We start from the raw sequence: 19,366 nt of genomic DNA, 5'->3' as shown, positions 1-19,366 counted from the left end.
TGCCGATGGAGCTGGACAGCACAACAAAGGAAGGTAAGAGTGCAGCTGCCCTGATGGGATGCAACTAACGATTAATTTTCATCATTAATCAATTAGTCTACAATGAAATGTTTTTAAAAATGTGAAAAATGCTCAACACAATTTCCCAGAGCGTTTCTACTAATATAAGCTTGATGGTTAATACCATTTTTCTCAAGGAAAAATGCCACATCAGTGTATGCAAGAGGCCAAACATTGTTCCTTTGTTCTCTTTTATCACATTCATGAGTTTAAAATCTAGTAAACCAATAATTGTCCCATGTGACGACTAAAGAAACTGCATCTGATGAAGACAGTGAGTTGCAGCTGAAAGTTCAGGAAAAAGCTAGTAAGTAAGATTTTCTCCTCACTTGTAAGGCTGAGGACCAGAAACAAAGCAGGTTCCTGTCTCAGTGATGGAGACGTGAACATTTACAGAATGTAATAATGCACAGTCTGTTCTTGAAAACGGAGCATTTATTACCAAACTGAGCAACTCTCCTGTTTTTTTTTCAGCCTTCTTGGAATAAATCCCTACAGAAACAGCTGTATCAAATATATTAGTTACAAAAACATATTTACAGACAAATCACTACTGAAACACACTCCTGACACCAGAGGAGATCTTGAAAGTTTAAGGACGTCTATGAGGAAGGCTCATGTGTTTGTTGTGTTCAATGAAAAATAAAATTAAAAAAAAAAAAAGTCAACGCATGGACGAGCCCTCAGTCAGTCAATCCAGGGTCCAGAAAGATTAAGGACTAATCCCAAAATCATAAATACACATTTTTCCTCTGGCCTGTGGTGCTGTTTACCATCGAGATAGTTTTGGTGTGAGCTGCAGAGTTTTAGAGATATCAGCTGTACAGATGTCTGCCTTCTCTTGAGTACAGGGCTGCAACTAATGATCATTTTCATTATCAACTAATCTGTCAATTATTTTCTCGATCAGTTGTTTTGTTCATAAAATATCAGACAATGGTGACAATGTCAGTGTTTTCCAAAGCCCAAAATAATGTCCTCAAATGTCTTATTCAGTTTTCCCGTCAGGAAAGATTAAAAAAAGAAAAAACAAGAAAATATTTGAATTTTAGAAGCTGAAATTAGACAATTTGTGCATTTTTTATTATAAAGTGACTCAACACGATTGGTCCTTTTCAGAAATCGTGACCCACTTTCTCAAGATAATCCACAGACCTTGTCATGAGCAATTTCATGTAGGAACTACTTTCTTTCTGCAGTAGAATCTACCGGAACTACTTTCTTTTCTACAGGAAAGGTTTTGAAATGTATTTTTTCTGTTGCTTTTAGCGCCACAAGCAGAGCGTCATTTAGTCCCTTTATACTGGAGAGATGGCAGACATCTTTATGACTGATATCTCCAAAACTCTGCAACTCATGCAAGAAAACTCTCTACATGGATACAACAGCACTGCATGTAAGAGGAAAAATATGTGTTTTATTTTGGGGTGAACTGTCCCTTTACAGGCTGGGTGACAGAACAGCTGTCCTCTGTCTCACTGCTGCTCTGCCGGCTCCTTCCCATCGTCCTCTTTAACCTGCTCTGGCTGACCATCATCATCCCCATCAGCCTGGCCTTCCTCTTGTGGCTCACCCGTGGCGGTTGCCATGGCGTCCACCACACTGATGCTGCCGACCTGCTGCTGGACCGCGGCGCTTTGCGTGGCGGTCAAGCTCTGCAGCGACGCCGGCAGCGTCACCAGTTGGAACTGAGGACCGACCACCTTAACGAAGGCCGTGGAGGCCGCGGAGCCGCCGGCACCGGCCGCCCCCTCCTGACCCGCCGCCGTGGACAGCACAGTCAGGTTGGAGGCGTCGGCTGCCAGCTCCGACCCGGAGAGCGGCGAGGTCAGCAGGGTGTACCCGCCCAGGTTGGTGCCGGCCTGGCCTCCCGCCACGGTCAGGACCTTGCCCAGCGGCAGGCCCGCCAGCTGGTTGAGGGGCAGAGTGATCTGGGTGGGAGCGGCGTTGACGGAGGCCGGGCCGGAGACAGCGCGGGTCAGCCGGGGTCGCTTGGGCGCGGGGGGTGCAGGGACCGGGGTGAGGGTCATCAGGACGTTGTTGAGATGCTGGGATTTGCTCTTCAGCTCTTTGGCTCTCTTCCTGTGCTCGTCACACTGCTGCTCCAGAGCTTCAGGAGGAAACAACGCATCATCATTCAGTACAGACAACCAAGAGCTTTATCAATGCCTTAAAGGGATATTACGTGTTTTTTGAAGCAGGGTTGAAGCCTAAAAAAAATCTATATAATTTTAAAAGTACACTATATTTAGACTATTTTCACCACTTTACTTTGCCATCAGACAGACTTTTCCGATGGGAAACTGCCGTTATATGAACCAATTATCACTTTCTCCAAACAAAACAAACATCATTGGCAAAATCAATCATTTTACCTCACAGTACACAGGACTTGCTGGTCTACAGCTGCTTCCATCTGTTAGTTTGCTTGTGTTACTGTGTGACTTTGGTGTTTTAAAGGGATAGTTCACCCCGAAACAAAAAATCAGTCAATATCTACTCATCCTCATGCTGACTGAAGATCAGGTTTAGTTTTTCGGTCCACAATACACTGCTGGAGTTTCACGGTGTTGCAGAATTTCTAGGACAATGGAAGTGAATGGTGACCAGTTTTCAAATGGAAAAAAAACAACAGAATAAAAACATAAAATGCCTCCAAACTGCTCATCTGATTTAATCCAAGTCTCCTAAAGCCTCAACGTGCCAAGGTGGTGGTGCCAAATGTTATTTCCACCACATTTTTAGCCTGAATATTCACTGTAAATCTTTAGCGTGGAGCCACGTCCATGTGTACATGCACACTGTCTGAACTGTGTGTGTGTGGTGTGACAGTGTGCAAACTGCATGTTGGTACTTAAGAAGACTTGGATTATGCCAGACGAGCAGTATGGAGGTATTTTCTGTTTTTATTCTGCTGCTTTTTACATTTGAAAACTGGCCACCATTCATTTCCATTGTCTGGGAGATTCTGCAACACTGTGTCATTGTGAAACTCCAGCAGAGCTTTGTGGACTAACAGAATAAACCTGACCCTCAATCAGCATGAGGGTGAGTAGATAATGACTGATTTTTCATTTCTGGGTGAACTATCCCTTTATAAAAGCTTAGTCTGGATTCACATTATTTACACAATAACACAAAAAAACAGATTGAGGCAGTGGTGGTCTGTGAGGTAAAATTCCGATTTTACTGATGTTTTTTCCAAAGAAATGTCTTATAAAAAGGCAGTTTCCTGTCAGAAAAGGCTGTACAACCGCAAGGTAAAGCGGTGAAACTATTCTTAATATAGCAAACACTTAAACTGATATAGATGTTTTAAGAGGCTAACATACATTTTGCTGCTGACCCTCCAGCACCAGTACTCCTGCTGCTACTATGGACCTACGGTGCCTCGTACAATCCCACTTAACAAAAATCCTAACTATCCTTTTAATACAGAATGTAGGGTAGAAATTTGTCTTTATGTTTCAAGCCTTAGAAAAAACATAATTCTGTCTTGACTGTTGAGGATTGTCGTACTGACCGGCGAGGCTGCGGGTGTACTGCTCTCTGTAACGGTCCATCTGGCTCTTATGACTGGCCAAAACCTTCTTCACCAGGTCCAACATCCCAAAGTTCTGCACAATATTGTTGAGCAAAACAGCATCTGAAAAAAACAAAAAAAACAATTCATGTTCAATAGGACACAGCCGCATGTCAAACATTAAACAGGAACCAGTTTAACTCATCAGTGTGTTTGCAGGTGTTGGGGGAAACTACTGTGAAAAAGCAGTTAGAGCCTCTAGAGGGAGCTGTGTGAAGTCTGACAAGTTCTCAAGTAATGTCAGTTGAGTCGATGTTAGTTGGGTCTAAAGACTACAAGTTAAACTTTAAATTTGTCAGAGTTGGAGAGAAATGAGCCTCTGCTGCAGGCTAGAAGCTACGAACTAGGTTAGTCACTACTAGCGCAACACACCCCAATCTCTGACCGAACTGTCAGTGGTTGAGTTGCATTGTGGGTAATTGATTTTGACAAGAAAGAAGAATGTGTGTAATAAAAAAAAAGATATATTCACAGAATGAGTAAGTGTCTGTTTATGAGTAGTAAGAAATCATTAATAATCTTGTAGGAGGTGTAGATGTTTCTAACTGTTAAATTGAGCAAAATGTTAATGGAGTTTGGCAGCAGTGAGACAGGCGGCCGTCCAGTGTGTGTATTTTCAGATCAGTGCACTTGTGTTTTCAGGATAACAGGCTTAACTTTTCATTGACAGCCAACTGACAGTCATAAACAGCTGATCAGCTCACAGCGGAGCGGAGTGATTGTGCAGCCTGCCTGTCTCTGCCAGGTCTGAAGAGGACGGGATGCTGAGACAAAACTTGCTTCAACCATAGACCGTATATTAAACAGGATTACAATTTATTAAATATACAGTCTATGGTTCTAACTCACTATTTGGGCTGCTGTACTCACTTTTGGATGTGCAAAGTCTGCATATTGCTGCTCAAACTTCAATAAAATTTCTTTAAAGTAGTATAATAATCAAGAAATCTTTCCTCTGATAAACTGATGTTCATACTTTGGCATCTAATATTTAAAACACAGTTTTTGTGTGAAAATGAAGTACATATTCTTGTTTCCAAGGTCTCCGTACACACTGAAAACCCTGAGCAATTTTAAATAAAAAAGTCTTCTTTTGAGCTGGCAAACAACAAACCTTGCACAGCGAATTCAAACCCATTCAGGTTAATGACAGCTGACATTTGAGGCAACAAAAGGTTGTCTTCTTAACTGTTGAAATGTTTCCCTCAGTCTGAATCTTTCTGCTTGATGCCGCATCAATTAGCACAAAGCAGATCGAACAGGCAGGAAGTCAGGCACAGAAAAGGCAGGGAGAATCTGTTAAATCTTTCAAAATGAAAGACCAACGACCTGCTGTCTCCTCCCCTCAGCTGTGTGGCTGTTTTCAGATCTCAGTCCTTTTGTAGCTTCTACCTGAATCTCTGTGTTTGGAGTTAAGTTTCTGTGTTCAAGTTTGTTTTCACAGTAATCAGCCTTAATTTACTGTTACCATACTAGGGCTGTGTTAAGTTGCTGCTGATAAGGGATCAGCGATCTGACCAAAATACACTATCAATCTACTATTGCTATCTTTTCTCGCAATCTAAATTACAATCTCTTTTCTGAATTTTGAAATTTTGAAAAAGAATAGAATTTCTCCATTTGTACCATTAAAACACAATATTGCATTAAAGTTACAACAAAGGTCACAAAATTGTGAATTTGAAACCTGAAATTGTAAACAGAAGGCAAAACATTAAATCTCGCCTTCAGCCTTTACAATTTGCCTGACAAGTATATTATGGAAGACAGATCATGATCTGGATCTAAAATACTGCCGATGCCACGGCTCCTTCACCTTTTCCGATGTCAAATTCTAGCACTTTAAAATATTTTCAAGGTGCGTTTTCAAGCTTTTCCAGCACCTTCCAGCTCTGGTAAATGACATATTTATATACATGTATATGCTCAGAATGATTAGGCTCTATTTAATCTCTGCATCACATTAAATCTGATGTAACAACCAAAATTATATTTCTTGATATATTACATTTACATTTACATTTATGCATTTAGCAGACGCCTTTATCCAAAGCGACTTACAAAAAGAGGATATATGAGGAGAGAGCATTGGAGTTACAGCAGGGTGATGAGTTTGTTCAGTATTGTTTGGGTGGAGGAGTTTGTACGTTCTTCCTGTGTTCCTGTTTCCTGTTGTAGTTACCTGACCAGCCCTTGCCTATGTGTGTGTATGTGTGTGTGTGTGTGTGTGGTTCTAACCTTTGACCTGCAGCGGCGGGTCACACACTCTCTCCTGCAGCCCCTTCAGCACCTCCTGCAGCTCCTTCTGAAAGTCCTCCACCACCTCCTCCAGCAGCCCCGCCTCCTTCACCCCACGCCAGAACGCCACAGAGTCCTCTGGATACAAACACACACATCATTAAGTAGTACGACACTCCACTCAGTCAGCTCCTTCTGCACGATGGCGAATGTGTGTGCGTGCAGGTCGCTGCTCACCACCGATGGCTGTGACCCACTCTGAAGTCTCCTCCGTCACCTCTGGAAACGAGGCTGCTGCTCCGTTCACTACGACACAAACAGGAAAGAAACCTTGGACTCAGACTTTGATGGTGGTTCAGAAAAAGTACACTATATTTAGACTATTTTCACCACTTTACTTTGCCATCAGACAGACTTTTCAGATGGGAAACTGCCGTTATATGAACCAATTATTACTCTCTCCAAACAAAACAAAGGAAGCAAGGAAGGAAGTGACTGCTGTTAGCACAACGTTACAGCAATGTGGTCTATTCTCATCCAGCTAACTTGTTTCTTTGAACACAGTTTAAAGATTTGTTAATCCTGGATGAAGTTATCTTGAATAAGGCTGCAGCTAATGATAATTTTCATCATTGATTCATTTGTTGATTATTTTCTCAAATAATTGATGTGGTTTGTTCTGTAAAATGTCAGAAAACAGTAAAAAATGATGATCACTGTTTTGTGACATCCTCAAATGTCTTGTCATGTCTAAAACACAAAGATATTCAGTTTACTGTCATAAGAAGACTAAAGAAACCAGAAAATATTAACACTTGAGAAGCTGAACTCAGAGAGTTTGGACATTTTTATTTTTTAAAAAATGACTAAATATAGTTGGCAATTAACTGATTGATTTATCAATCAGTCGCTGCAGCTCTAAACTTAAATAACAATGTCTTTTTATTTTGAAATCAATGAACTGGTCGGCTACAAGGGCCAAGACCGTGGAACTCACAGTCAGCTGACGAGGGGGTGGCGGGGACCAGTTCGGCGGACTGATCACTGTTGATGGACACTTTGGTTCCCACCAGGTCGATCTTAGTGCTGCGGCACGTGTTGGAGCAGACCTTCGTGTGCTGGTAGAAGTCCAGTTCACCAGAGTCCATGATCTTCCTGTCAAATTCAAAATGATGACAGTCACGTTATACTGGCCACCATGTCTGATGGAGCAGCGCCACCCTGAGGCATATCTGTCAACTGCACATCAGCCACTGAAAAGAGATGAGGAGATGTAATCACGTTTGTTTAAGGAGTTACATTTTTTCGTTTCACAGCACAGTTGTAGTGAGCAGCCAGTTTATTTTTTAAAGTGTCTCAGAGTTCTCTTAATGCTAATCAAAGTACATAATTCTTATTTAGCTTTGATTTAGAAGGGCTGCAGAGTTGACATCTGATAGAAATATTATTTAATGAATTTGTCTAAAAATAAAACATTACCAGTGTTTGAGAAGTATTTTTTAAACCAGGAAGTGAGACAGGGGTCCTTAAGGTATAGCTAACCCTTTTTATACCTGATTAAAGAATATTTTTCACCAAAAAAATGGAAGGGTTTTTTTTGGTAGGACATGATTTGCCTCAATTCTCAAGAACGGATGCTATAAGATTTTGTTGGACACGTTGCGTTAAAGAAGGCAGCTGTGTTTGTATCCAGTGACAGTCAGTGTGTGTTTGATGAGTCCAGACCTGAGCATGGTGCCGTTGAGGCGGATGGCTCTCTTCCAGTCCTTCAGAGTGGATTTCCCTGCTAAACACACAAACTCCTTCGGGCTGATGAGCTGCTCGTTGAACTGATGAGAGAGGAGAGAAAAGCTGTCACCGGCTGTCTGGAATCCACATCTACCGTCGCCTTAAATATGTTCAGAAAGTTGACTCTGTTGTTTCAGACAAGCGACAGCGCACACCTGGACACATTTCACATTGATCCCTGGACAGACAAATTTCTTCCACACCAGCGTGGCTTTGGCGTCTCCACAGGTGATCGGGTAGAAGACGTCGGCTTCTACGTCCACCTCCTCTGTTAACTTCACTGCGGAGACAGAGACACCGTCATACATCCAATCAAATCAGTGCTTTCATTTGATTAAACTTAAGATGTTAAACATATTTACAACATCATAGATATTATCATGTGATCTGAAGCATAAAGACTAAAGAGGCTGCACTGACTGAGACACAGGTACAGCATTGTCGTCATTGGTTTCTTTCATTTACTTCACAAAAATGTCAGAGAACATCACAGATAAACTTTTCATTGAATTGAATTACATCATTCTGCTTCATTAAAAAAAACACCATTTACACCTGGTATTATTCGTTGTGATCAGATCGTTTTGATCCATGTTTTTCAGCTACTCAAATGTGAATATTTTCTTTAGTCATCTTCTCTTTGACAGTAAATTATACAATCTCTTTGGGTTCAAACAAGGCATCATTTTGTTCAACTTTAGAGAGTCAGCAAGTAAGAAGGCTGAAGAAGACACATCTCTTAAGTACTGATGATTATCAATTCTTCTCTCAAATACGCACAGACAGGTCATTTACACAGTTAAGAGTGTTTGCTGAATCTGACATAGAATGATGGTACGAGCCCTCATACGCAAAAAAGAAGAGAAATCTAAGATAAGAATGAAAATGTTGTTGGGCCAAAGCTCTCATGAACATTTATGAATATACATGTGACGTTTCAGGTTCAAGTCCCTCTTAAGCCCCATTAACAAATGTTCATGGGAGCACTACCCTGTGTGGATATATCTATTTTTCCTTTATTGACATGTGCTTCTGCTGCAAGTATTTATCCGCTTTGGATCAACATCAGATTGTCTATTATCTGGATGATGTATCCAGATACAATCCCATTTTAATAGCAGGTGTAAATGGAGTGCAAGACTGACATCTGAGTGTGATATTTAATTTATGATCCAAGAAATAATAGTTGACAAAAGGGGGAAAAAAGCTAAATTTGTGTGATTTATTTAACAGCTCATCAGCTGCTACTGAACTGCACCGAAGTGTAGTAAAGGTCACTTTACCAATAACTGCCTCTTCCTTTGACAGTGAATCTGTTCTGCTGGTCTCAGCTTCTGCTTCCACTGGTGCTACTGTGAGGATGTCCTCCCTGGAAAAACACATGGGAAAAAAAAGAAAAAGATGAAAAACCAGTATTTAAGCTTCAGTTTAGCAAACCAAACATCAGGAAATACTCAGGACAAAAAGTGCGTGTACGTTACCCCGGCTGAGGGGTGAGCTCTGCCGTCACCAGCACTGCCTTGTCCTCCTCCACCACAGAGGGCAGGTCCTCCTCGGCCGCCCCCTCTGGTATGGTGACGATCACGACCTCACTCATCTCCTCCTGCATGCTGACCTCTGATGAAGCCATGAAGGACAGCTGGAGCTTCACAACACATCACACCAGAGAGGGAAACCCATTATTGATATTTTTATACCTCTCTCTACCCCCTTTCCTGTCAACTCTTCAGCTATCACTGTCAATAACAAGGCAAAAAGCCCACAAAAATAATCTTTAAAAAAAAAATACTCTGTGCGATAATTCAACTTTACGCAGCTGACTTGACAACAATGTGTAATAACTCAACTGCAATAATTCAATGATTTAACAATGTGATGCACAGAACATTATTATTTACACTGTAATATACTGTAGCCTGAAGCACATATATATTTATTTTATTTTATATTTGCTGCTACAGATTGAAAAACAAGGCATGAAAACAGCAGCAAAAACTTATTGCCATAATATACTCAAATCATATTGTTCTTAGCCATTATACACTCTAAACATTCAAAATGTGAATAACCAAAAGTAACAGTTTATTACAGATTTATGACTAGACATTTAAAGGTACAGTTCATCCCAAAATCAAAAGTATTTTCTCCTGGTCTGTAGCACTGTTTATCTATCGAGATAGTTTTGGTGTGAGTTTTGGAGCTATCAGCTGTAGAGATGTCTGCCTTCTCTCCAATATAATGGAACTGAATGGCACTCGGCATACGGTGCTCAAAGCAAAGAAAAATACCAAACCAAATCATGACGCAGTTATTTAAGATAATCCACAGACCTTGTTGTAAGCAGTGTCATGTAGGTACTCCTGTCTTAAAGTATTTCTAGTAGATTCTACTGCAGAAAGAAAGCAGTTCCTACTAAAACGGCTCACGATGTGAAAACATAATCTCTGGTTATTTTGAGCAACCGGGTCATGATTTTTGGAAAGAGATATTACTGTTGAGTTTTTCAAAGGTATTTTGGGGCATTTTGAGCACCACAGGACTGGTGTCATCAACTTCCATTATATTGGAGAGAAGGCACACATCTCTACAGGCTATATCTCAAAAACTCTGCCACTCACACTAAAACAGTATGGATAAATACCACTATAGGGCAGAGGGAAGATATGTATTTTTGATTTTAGGGCTAAGTGCCCCTTTAAATTGTGCACCAAACCTGTGTAATAAATGTTGTCAACCCAAAAACTGCTGCAACAACCTTTGAGGCATAACTGAGTTTGAAAATGGCTGTCATATACTTCAGTCATAATGTTCTAAGTCATTATACACTCTTAAGTTTCAAACTTTGAGTAGGCACCTTAGCAAAACTAAATGTTTATTACAGATGTATGACTACAGACTCAACAGTGCTGAGCTGCATCTCAAATTCATCTTCAGGTTCCAGCTTCCAGATGATGCATCCCACTTTCATGTACCATATACTGATGATCTGCTATCTCCCCCTAAATATATACAGTTAGCTTCAAGGCTTGATTAACCATTCAAACAATGCATGCTGGGTGCTAATGTTAGCTACCGCTGTCAACAATGACAACATCGTGATGGGAAAGTTGAAACGATTCCTCTGTGTGTTGCACTTATGCCGTTTAGCTGCCTGAGAGTATAGCCAACTTGTGAATATCTTGAATCGTGGTGGTTTTGAATATGTTGGCTATACAACAGGAGAAACTTAAACTTGTAAGATTTTTGAATGAAATTTGGTGTGCCCTCTTCTTGTTTTGCTGAAATTGAGCGGGCACATGTTAGAATAAGGTTTTAGAGATAGTAAACACATCTTACCTTTTAGTCTCGGTTAAAGAGTGTCGCTAGATGATAACTGTTGCCTCGTCTTGTGGCGAAAACGTGAAGGTTTTTTTACTGTTAGCCCGACATAGTGGTATTCAGTGAGTTAAGCTAGTTTTATTTGGACCAAACGTTATTCCAGGAAAGCTAGCTGCTAAAATAACAGTGCAGCTAATCCATCCATACAACTGACAGGCTTCTACTTAATCTTTCACACACAGCACAGCCTCCCAGTTTTTAAAGATTCTGGAGACTACTGATGGAATATATTTAATCTCATCTTCACAACACTACATGGGTAAATTCTACTAGCATTCCTTCTTCTTTGTGTTCATTTGTGGATCGTAAACCAACAGTAAAGATAAAAGGCGCCACCTACTGTACAAGCAAGAGTACAGTCGACTAGCTGACTATCTTTTTTTTTTTTTTTTCATAAATTTAAAATCAAAAGGCTGAAATTCTTTCTTTTTAAATCCTGGGTCAGTTTGGGGACTGTATACCTCAATTTATGTGTTTGTTTTTACTGAATGTTTATTGAATACATTGTTATAATGAAACAAGTCTTTATACAGAATATTACGTACTACATTGTCCACATGGCCAGATTTAATCCTCATACTGTAATTTTGTCTGCCACGTCCTGGAATTATTAAGAAGGAAAGCCTATTCTACATCATAATAATATTTTTTGGTTTCTTGTTAGAAGATTAAAAAACTGACTGATAATCATTGTTTTACTTAACCATTTTTTTATTCACAAGGCCAATTTTATTAAAACCCTAACCATCTTCATGTTATAATAAAATTCAACTTTATCCTATGTCCCTTAAATGAATGAATTCCAAATGTGACAAAGATCTCTATAGATTACTTGAAAATGAATTAATTAATGTATTAAAACATCTACTTTGTCAATCCTTATATATAATTTATTTATTTATTTTTGCTTGTTTTACGTTTTATGATGCCTAACTGGTTTATGTCTATTTTACGTTTTATTATGCTTAATTTATTTTATTTTATACGTGTTGTGTATTCTCTCTATATGTTTTTGTCCATTGTGCTGTTTCATTTCATTAATTTCATTTCATTCATTCATGTCTGCGAAGAAGAAGAAGAAGAAGAAGAAGAAGAAGAAGAAGAAGAAGAAGAAGAAGAAGACATGCGCATTTCGGGCAGGACGGGCTCGTGCCTAGAAGGGAACCCCAGACCCGCGAGAGATCTCGCGAGATTAACCGTTCTAACCAAAACATGATCTTTCGCAACCTCAACAAAGTGTTGTTGTTTTTGTTTTGTTTTTTGTCCCTAAATATAAACACATTTTGACGACAGTGTTGTTACATTATTTGCACAAGGTGCACTATGAAAAAACAACGCCTACAAGTCTCGCGGAAGTTTAGCAAATGAAGAGATCCCTTCTACATACAACTAGTCTCGTGAATGCATGTCGTTCAGTTAGCAGTGCTGGGCAAATGCAGCCGTATGAAGCTTTGTGGTTTTCTTTTTATTTGTGCCAATAAAGTATTCACGGCTTTGGTATTGTCTCTACTAGTCACGCGCAGTGTTAATATTAAAGACATTTACTTTTGTATTGCATGAGAAGTGTTTTGTTGACACGCTGGAATTTAAAATGGCTAACTCTGCCTGGTCAGAAAAAATACTCAAACTCCTCCGTCGAATGAATAACTTTTATTTACCAGGTAGGCCACCGACAGTGTGTTTAAGCATTGCATGTAGTCTGTGATATGGCATGTAGTTTTTGAGCTAACCACTCCCGATGTGTCTCTCCAGGCTCGTGTCGCGCTAAGTGTTTGAGGTTTGAGGTAGACGGAGCTCAAGTTGGCTGGATTCCTCCTCATGTCGCTTCACTGCTGAGCCGGTATCCAGACGTGTTCAGTCCGCCACAAGATGGCGCTGTGTCGCTGTGTCAGAGCCTGGACTCATACGACAGGAGGTCAGAGGCTGTGGACGCTGCCCTGCAGAGTATGAGACAAGAGAGCTCCCTGACCTGCCTGAAAGGATGGAGAGATGAGGTGAGACACTGCCGTTATTATGGGACTTTGTCTTTGTCTGATGCTCCTTTAACTTACTCTAGGTATGATACTGGCAAGACCATTTGTATTTAATTGAATACAGTACAAAGACAAGATATTTAATAAAACTTGATGTATCACATACTCTTGTCCCAGCTTTTTTGAAACATGTTGGAGGCCTCAAATTCAGAATGAAAGCAATCAAATTAATGAGTTTGAATATTAAATATCTTGTTTTGTACTGTATTCAATTGAATATGGGTCAGCGTTTAAAGGTTTTCACATCATTGCATTCTATTGTCATTTATATTTTACACAGCATCCCAACTATTTTGGAATTGGGCTTGTATTTTTTTTCAATACCACAAGCTGAGTGCCATCTAGTTCTGTTACTGTATATTAGAGAGAAGGCAGACGGCTGATATCTCTGAAACTCTGCAACTCACACCAGAATAATCTAGATGGATAAATAGCACTACAGGAAAGAGACAAATATGTATTTTTGATTATGAGTTGGTCCCCAGAGGATGATTCTAAAGAATTTTGCTCACCACGTAGCCTTGTCTCTAGTGCTGCCATCAGGCCAAAGTTTCCTCTTGACCAACCACATGGTCGATGGCAGAGGATCTATAAAATGAGGAGGCAATGCTTCATGAGATTTTCAGGGGATTTTCATGGTCCTCAGTTTCTTCCATCTTATATACAGAATAGCAAAATTTGCATCCCAATACATAAAATGATCCTACATGTTCTCTATAACAGCACATGTATCACAGTAATTCTGAAGCACTCTCATCATCTTTCAGAAGTACAGTGTGATGCCAAAATTCTGTGACACTCCTCTGATGTGGATGGAAAGAGCTGCTACAAGTACGTTTTGGCACTGAGTGGCAGTTCTGTATGATGTTTGAACCAGTACTAGTGTTTGTATGAGCTGACTGTGATGCTACATTACAGGTCTTTTTGGGGTGAAGCGGTATGGAGTCCATCTCAATGGTTACACTGTCAGTGACAGTGGGGAAGTCAGCATGTGGTTGGCACGACGCTCCCCAACTAAGCAGACATACCCTGGACTACTGGACAATGTGGTGAGTACAAACTGGAACTGACACTGTCTACCCATGACGCCATAGACAGGTGAAGTCTCACTCCTTGTGGTGTGCCCCATCGGACTTCATTTCAGAAAAAATATGCATGGTAGTCAATAGTGAGAGATAAATATTTTTTTGAAGCAAAGAACAACACTGAACGCTTTTCTGCATGGAAAAGATGTTTTCATTCTTCTCCCATCCGGCTTCGGCAAAGGTTTGATCTAACTGGTTGAAGTTAGCCCGTGTTAGATGTGATAGACAATTGGTACATACAATCCTCTGCCAAGTGTTTTCAAAGTGGCTGCCTTTTTCCATTTGGGCGAGCTCTACTGCAATAACATGTAGACATGCACAAAGTAGCTAACAAGCTAATATTAGTGTGCAGGAAAATGTCTGTGTTGCTTGGCAACAGTCCAGTCCAGTGGTGTGGTTATATTGGCGGAGCCACAAAAAAGATGAAATAAACAAATAAATAACCCCAATGAGAGCAGACTTTGTATAACTCCATTAACGTTTCAAACTTCTTTCCTCCTTTTGTTGAGAAAAAGAAGGCAAATTTTATAACAGAATTGAAGAATTTCATGAACCCATATCCCTCTGATTTTCTTTTTTCTCTGCACAGCAAACAGCAGTAATAGGTCATCGATATTCATTTCTCTAAGCTGCTGGCACAGCTGGAGCGTGCAGCAGGTGCTAATTGGCACCAATGTTTACAGACATTATTAATTTATATCATTTTATTATAGTTATTGATACAGTTATTGTTCTTGGTGTGGATGGCCCCTAACCACTTGAACAGTTTTACAACAAACTGTGACTCAAACAGGGATAAAAAAAAAAAATATTAGTCTCTCACTATTAACAAACATGCATATTTTTTGTAATATAAGGCCCCATGGTGGTCCGCTGGAAGGGGAGGGACTTCATCTCTCTGAAGTAGATACAGCAAACAGTGATAATAGTTCAATAGTTATAATTCAGAGTTCTTCAACGTACGAGTTGACAGCTTACAGTATGTGTTGTCTCTTGGAAGGCAGCAGGTGGTCTGGCTGCTGGTGTTGGCATCAAACAAACTCTGGTCAAAGAATGTCAGGAGGAAGCTTGTATTCCAGCAGCCATTGCTGAGAAGGCTCGTCCTGTAACCACAGTAAGGTGAGATGTAACGATACTGCAACTCATCAAAGAAACAGTCTCTTGGAGTTAAAGGATATGCCTAGTGATTTATTGTCAATTAATTTCATGAAATGACCCAAACCAACAATGAACATACTCTGCTAACAGGTATTGTGTGTATCCTCAGCTTGATATATCGTCTTCCTCTGTGTTTGATGATTACAGTGGACATTTAAAACAAAAGATATGAGCAATGGTGCTCAATTTCTGTAATGTTAGAGCACTACTTTTTTTTTTATCTCTGCCAAAAGGAAAGGCTCTTTAGATTCTAAAACTAATGTCTTCAACATATTTTCTAGCTACACCTATGAGGATGAAGAAGGAGTGTTTGCAGAAAGTCAGTTTGTCTTTGATTTGGAACTTCCTCTGGATTTCAAGCCCAGAATAGGAGATGGAGAGGTGCAAGACTTCTACCTCCTGCCCATAGATAAGGTTAGTATTGCTGACATATTCTGAATAATATTTCTGTGAAATAAAAATATGAGAGGGCTATTTGTGAGGCAGCCCAGTCTCATGATAGGTTGTGAAACAGTCACAAGATGAAGACTCTAGATTCGTGTTGATGGACATGAATCTTACATTTTTTTTCAAGACACTCAACATGACTTTCAAATTAATAAGGACCAACGTACTATAAAGAGCGATGAAGTCAGTGGAATGAAGTCATAGGCTGGAGTGGATGTGTTGGTCAAAGAAAGAGGACTTTCACACAGGAGGCCGTGTATGGTTCCTGTGTGAAACCATAATGATGAATAATGATGTTTTCTTGTTACTTTGTCTTGGTTTCAGGTGAAGGAACTGGTGGCCACAGATGACTTCAAACCAAACTGTGCCATGGTGGTCTTGGACTTCCTCATGAGACATTCATTCATTGAACCGGACACAGGTCTGTGGTCATCTCCAAAATTTCCACGGTTGAATCAGTTGACACCTTCAGATCTCTCTTTTAAGGAAGTCTTGTGTTGATTCTGTGCTTTTCATTTCAGAGCCATGCTATCAGGAATTTATAGCAGGACTCCATCAGACATTAGAGTGAAGCTGCAGACCAAGTCCACTGTCAGAGGCCAAGACACCATTCACTGTGTTACATTGCTGTTTACATTTGTTCCTGCAGATGACAGATGTTAGCCTCGCAGAAGCTAATAATGTGTTGTACACTCAGTTCTTGCTTTGCAAGAACATCCACCTAGAATCAGCTGAGCCTGGCAACTGTAGACTGGAGCAGTCGATGAGCTGAGGAGAGTGGTGCTTCACATGATGACATGATGACAGGTGAACTGAGCACTGGATTTGGGAGTCTGATATTGTCTCGTGTGGAGCAGTCAGTCAGGGTAGAGGCCAGGTGAAACAGCAGTTTCTCCAGCTCAGTTTTGGCCTCCTCCCTATTTTGTATAAGGATTTTGGCCCCATCAGTCTTTATTTTCAGCCTCCTAATTGTCCTGTTTGTTTTGTTGATTTTTGATATTGAAATCGTGTGACTCATAGACAGACACTTAATCATTTGTCCAACATTCAGCTGTAATTTTAACCATAATAAATGTGAAATTGGCGAACAAAATCAGTTGTTCCAGCCCAGAATGGAAATTTCAAAGGAGAACATGCTTGCTGTAGTGTTGTTGGAGAGGCCAGTATTTCAATTTAGCATGTTTCCTTAATTTTTGATGACATATCATGGTCATTTTATGATGTAGTACAGTAAATATATTACATATTGCCCTTTAAGTCAAGATTTAGTATTGACAGATGCTGTTAGCACCCAGGTGTCAGTAACCAACGTGGCTATTTAACCTTAACCAAGCAGTTTATTTTCTAAACCTAACCAAACTGACTGAAACTGAGAAGACACAAAGAAATGCACAGAACTCAAGCCACAGTCTCCTGGGTGAACGCCCTGTGTTTAACCCCTTTATCCACTACCACCTTCTCCCTGCATGGACGCTGTTGCTTTTTACACCTTAACCAAGGGGCCGTGTGCAAATAGCCGATTAGCTGCCAGGTGACTCTCCTCACCCTGGTGCAAACAGACACTATTTAAATGTTATATTTTATTACCCAAATAATCTAGTCGAGCACTATTTACTGTACATGAGGTTATTAAACTTGTTTCAAGGTGACTGGTCTTGACTTTTCTTTAAAAATATTCCATCTAGTTTTTCAGCGAACTTCAGATTCAGAAAAAAACACTTTTGGTTTGAGGGGAACTGCAAGGTCAACTCAGTTTGAGAAAACAACTTCCATAGTGCTGGAGGAGCTGTGCTGAGTCTGAAAATAATCCTGATGACGTTGGAATATGGAAGCGCGTTTCTGCTCATGTGACGGGGAAAAAATCCTCTGTCATTATAATGAGGCTTTCTCAAAATAATGACTCAGTATGTACATCATTGAAGTTTCTCATTAATATTTAGAGATAAATAATTAGTTTCTCCTGATATTTTTCATCACATTGGTGGAAATGGGATTCCATATGGAGACTACACGTTCAAAACGGGAACCGTTTATAACTGGGCTTCATATAGTCTGTGTCAACTTATTAAAGCCTGGTGGAACTTGAGCTCCCTCTAGTAGCACACTGTGGAAACTCTTAAAATTTGAAAAATTAAATAAATTAATTTAAAATATTTTAAAATATGCCTCTGTCTTTCTATCTTTCCTACAGTATTTGTTTTGTTTTTTTTCCCCAATATCAGCCTGGTGTGTAGTCACATTCATGCACATTGCACATTCATGTGTCATATGTCATATGTCATCCATGATTAGTTATGAGCTAAACTGTGATGGCAAGATACTGTCTGTAGCCTAATATTGTCTGAAATGGTACACGGTGTAGAAAGTCTGAGAAACACTGCTCTACTAGAACTGACAAATTTGGTTACACAGCATGAGTAATGACTGACCCACCTGTGAGTGGTGGATAAAAACATCATTCATATGAATAACTGAAAAGATGTGGCAGAATTTGGTCATTATCAGTTACAATTTATTTCCTTTAGAATACATTAAAAAAGACGACTGGAGAAATGTGAGGATACATTTGTATACAAAAGAATATTCCTCTTACATATACCCAATACTTAAGGAGTTGCTTGCATCTTGCGTTTCATAATTTGACATCATATTTTTTTCTAAGTGTGTACCACACTGACCCTTTGTTTTAAGTTGTGTGCAAATAATACAACGTAAGCCAGTAGAATATCACATAAAGTTAAAATAACATACAACAGAATACAGAAGCAGAAAAAGCATCACGAGTAGAAACAAAAACACTTCCAACAACACCCTGGTGTACAGCCACACCGTCAATTCTCAAATAAAAGCTGGTATTTAAATAACGGAAGAGTGTCCAATAACAGATGATCAACTAATAATGCCTGGATTAAAAACAATGGGGTGTGGAATTATTCTATGATGTCTCACAATGTACATTTCTACAGCACTCCATTTATCACTTGTGTCATACTCACTACACTGTTCCTCCGAGTTTCACTTCTCTAACACAATACTGTTTTTATTCACTAATTGTTTCCAATTGCAGTTTTTTGTTGCTTTTCATGACACAAAAATGCAATACTTCCTGCAGTGTTTCAAATCAAAAGCAGGAGGAAGTAACAGGAGGAAGTTCATCCTATGAGCTGCTGGAGGGTGGGGACCAAGTCATTGTTTTGCAAGTCACAAGTCTCAAGTCTGTGCACTCAGGTCCCAGTTCAACACAGGCAAGTCCTGGGTTAAGTCCAAAGTCAAGACTTACAAAGCCTAAGTGGTAAACTTTGGCATTTCGAGTCCTAAACAAGTCATAACGTGAGCGGTGAGTTTTGAGCTGTTAACGTTAGCTAAGCCTTAGCTCGCTATGTTAATATTAGCCTGAAGCGTTCTTTGTGTAACTTTTACTGAGGCTTTCAGTCCTCTGCAGGAGCCGTGGGTTCGACTCCCGCATGTAGCCCTTTGCTGTGTGCCATCTCCCTCCACTCTCGCCCCGTTTATGGTCATAGTTTTAGCTGTCCTATCAATAAAGCAATAGCAAGGCCCAAAAATATTGTTTTTAAAATGTCAAACTAAGCTGAAAG

At 39.9% G+C, this 19,366-nt stretch overlaps 2 protein-coding genes across 2 annotated transcripts; one reads left to right on the top strand and one right to left on the bottom strand.

Moving 5' to 3' along the window:
- Positions 1-1,471: 1,471 nt before the first annotated feature.
- Positions 1,472-11,362, bottom strand: gmeb2 (glucocorticoid modulatory element binding protein 2). The gene is made up of 10 exons (XM_084721842.1): positions 11,006-11,362; positions 9,151-9,314; positions 8,953-9,038; positions 7,825-7,949; positions 7,607-7,710; positions 6,879-7,036; positions 6,119-6,187; positions 5,882-6,019; positions 3,584-3,706; positions 1,472-2,170 (listed from the first exon to the last, which is right to left on the bottom strand). Exons 2-10 carry the CDS (start codon positions 9,297-9,299, stop codon positions 1,536-1,538), a joined length of 1,587 nt encoding a protein of 528 aa, XP_084577968.1. The 5' UTR covers positions 9,300-9,314; positions 11,006-11,362; the 3' UTR covers positions 1,472-1,535.
- Positions 11,363-12,424: 1,062 nt separating this feature from the next.
- On the top strand, positions 12,425-16,623 carry tpk2 (thiamin pyrophosphokinase 2). The gene is made up of 8 exons (XM_084721843.1): positions 12,425-12,708; positions 12,800-13,041; positions 13,848-13,911; positions 13,999-14,129; positions 15,166-15,284; positions 15,605-15,737; positions 16,095-16,191; positions 16,292-16,623. Exons 1-8 carry the CDS (start codon positions 12,639-12,641, stop codon positions 16,339-16,341), a joined length of 906 nt encoding a protein of 301 aa, XP_084577969.1. The 5' UTR covers positions 12,425-12,638; the 3' UTR covers positions 16,342-16,623.
- The last annotated feature ends 2,743 nt before the right edge of the window (positions 16,624-19,366 follow it).

This window comes from Lutjanus erythropterus, chromosome 6 (assembly GCF_056507025.1).
Source record: "Lutjanus erythropterus isolate fLutEry1 chromosome 6, fLutEry1.hap2, whole genome shotgun sequence".
NCBI lineage: Eukaryota > Metazoa > Chordata > Actinopteri > Lutjaniformes > Lutjanidae > Lutjanus > Lutjanus erythropterus.
Note: the sequence above shows the minus strand (reverse complement) of the source record. Positions and strands in the feature narration are given on the sequence as shown.

Excerpts from the sequence above, each read along its gene's own strand:
- tpk2 (XM_084721843.1), top strand. The coding sequence starts at position 12,639 with ATGGCTAACTCTGCCTGGTCAGAAAAAATACTCAAACTCCTCCGTCGA. Across the intron at positions 13,912-13,998 it reads GATGGAAAGAGCTGCTACAA|GTCTTTTTGGGGTGAAGCGG; the intron begins GTACGTTTTGGC and ends GCTACATTACAG. Across the intron at positions 16,192-16,291 it reads ATTCATTGAACCGGACACAG|AGCCATGCTATCAGGAATTT; the intron begins GTCTGTGGTCAT and ends TTTTCATTTCAG.
- gmeb2 (XM_084721842.1), bottom strand. The coding sequence starts at position 9,299 with ATGGCTTCATCAGAGGTCAGCATGCAGGAGGAGATGAGTGAGGTCGTG. Across the intron at positions 9,039-9,150 it reads GAGCTCACCCCTCAGCCGGG|GGAGGACATCCTCACAGTAG; the intron begins GTAACGTACACG and ends GTGTTTTTCCAG. Across the intron at positions 7,037-7,606 it reads CTCAACGGCACCATGCTCAG|GAAGATCATGGACTCTGGTG; the intron begins GTCTGGACTCAT and ends TGAATTTGACAG.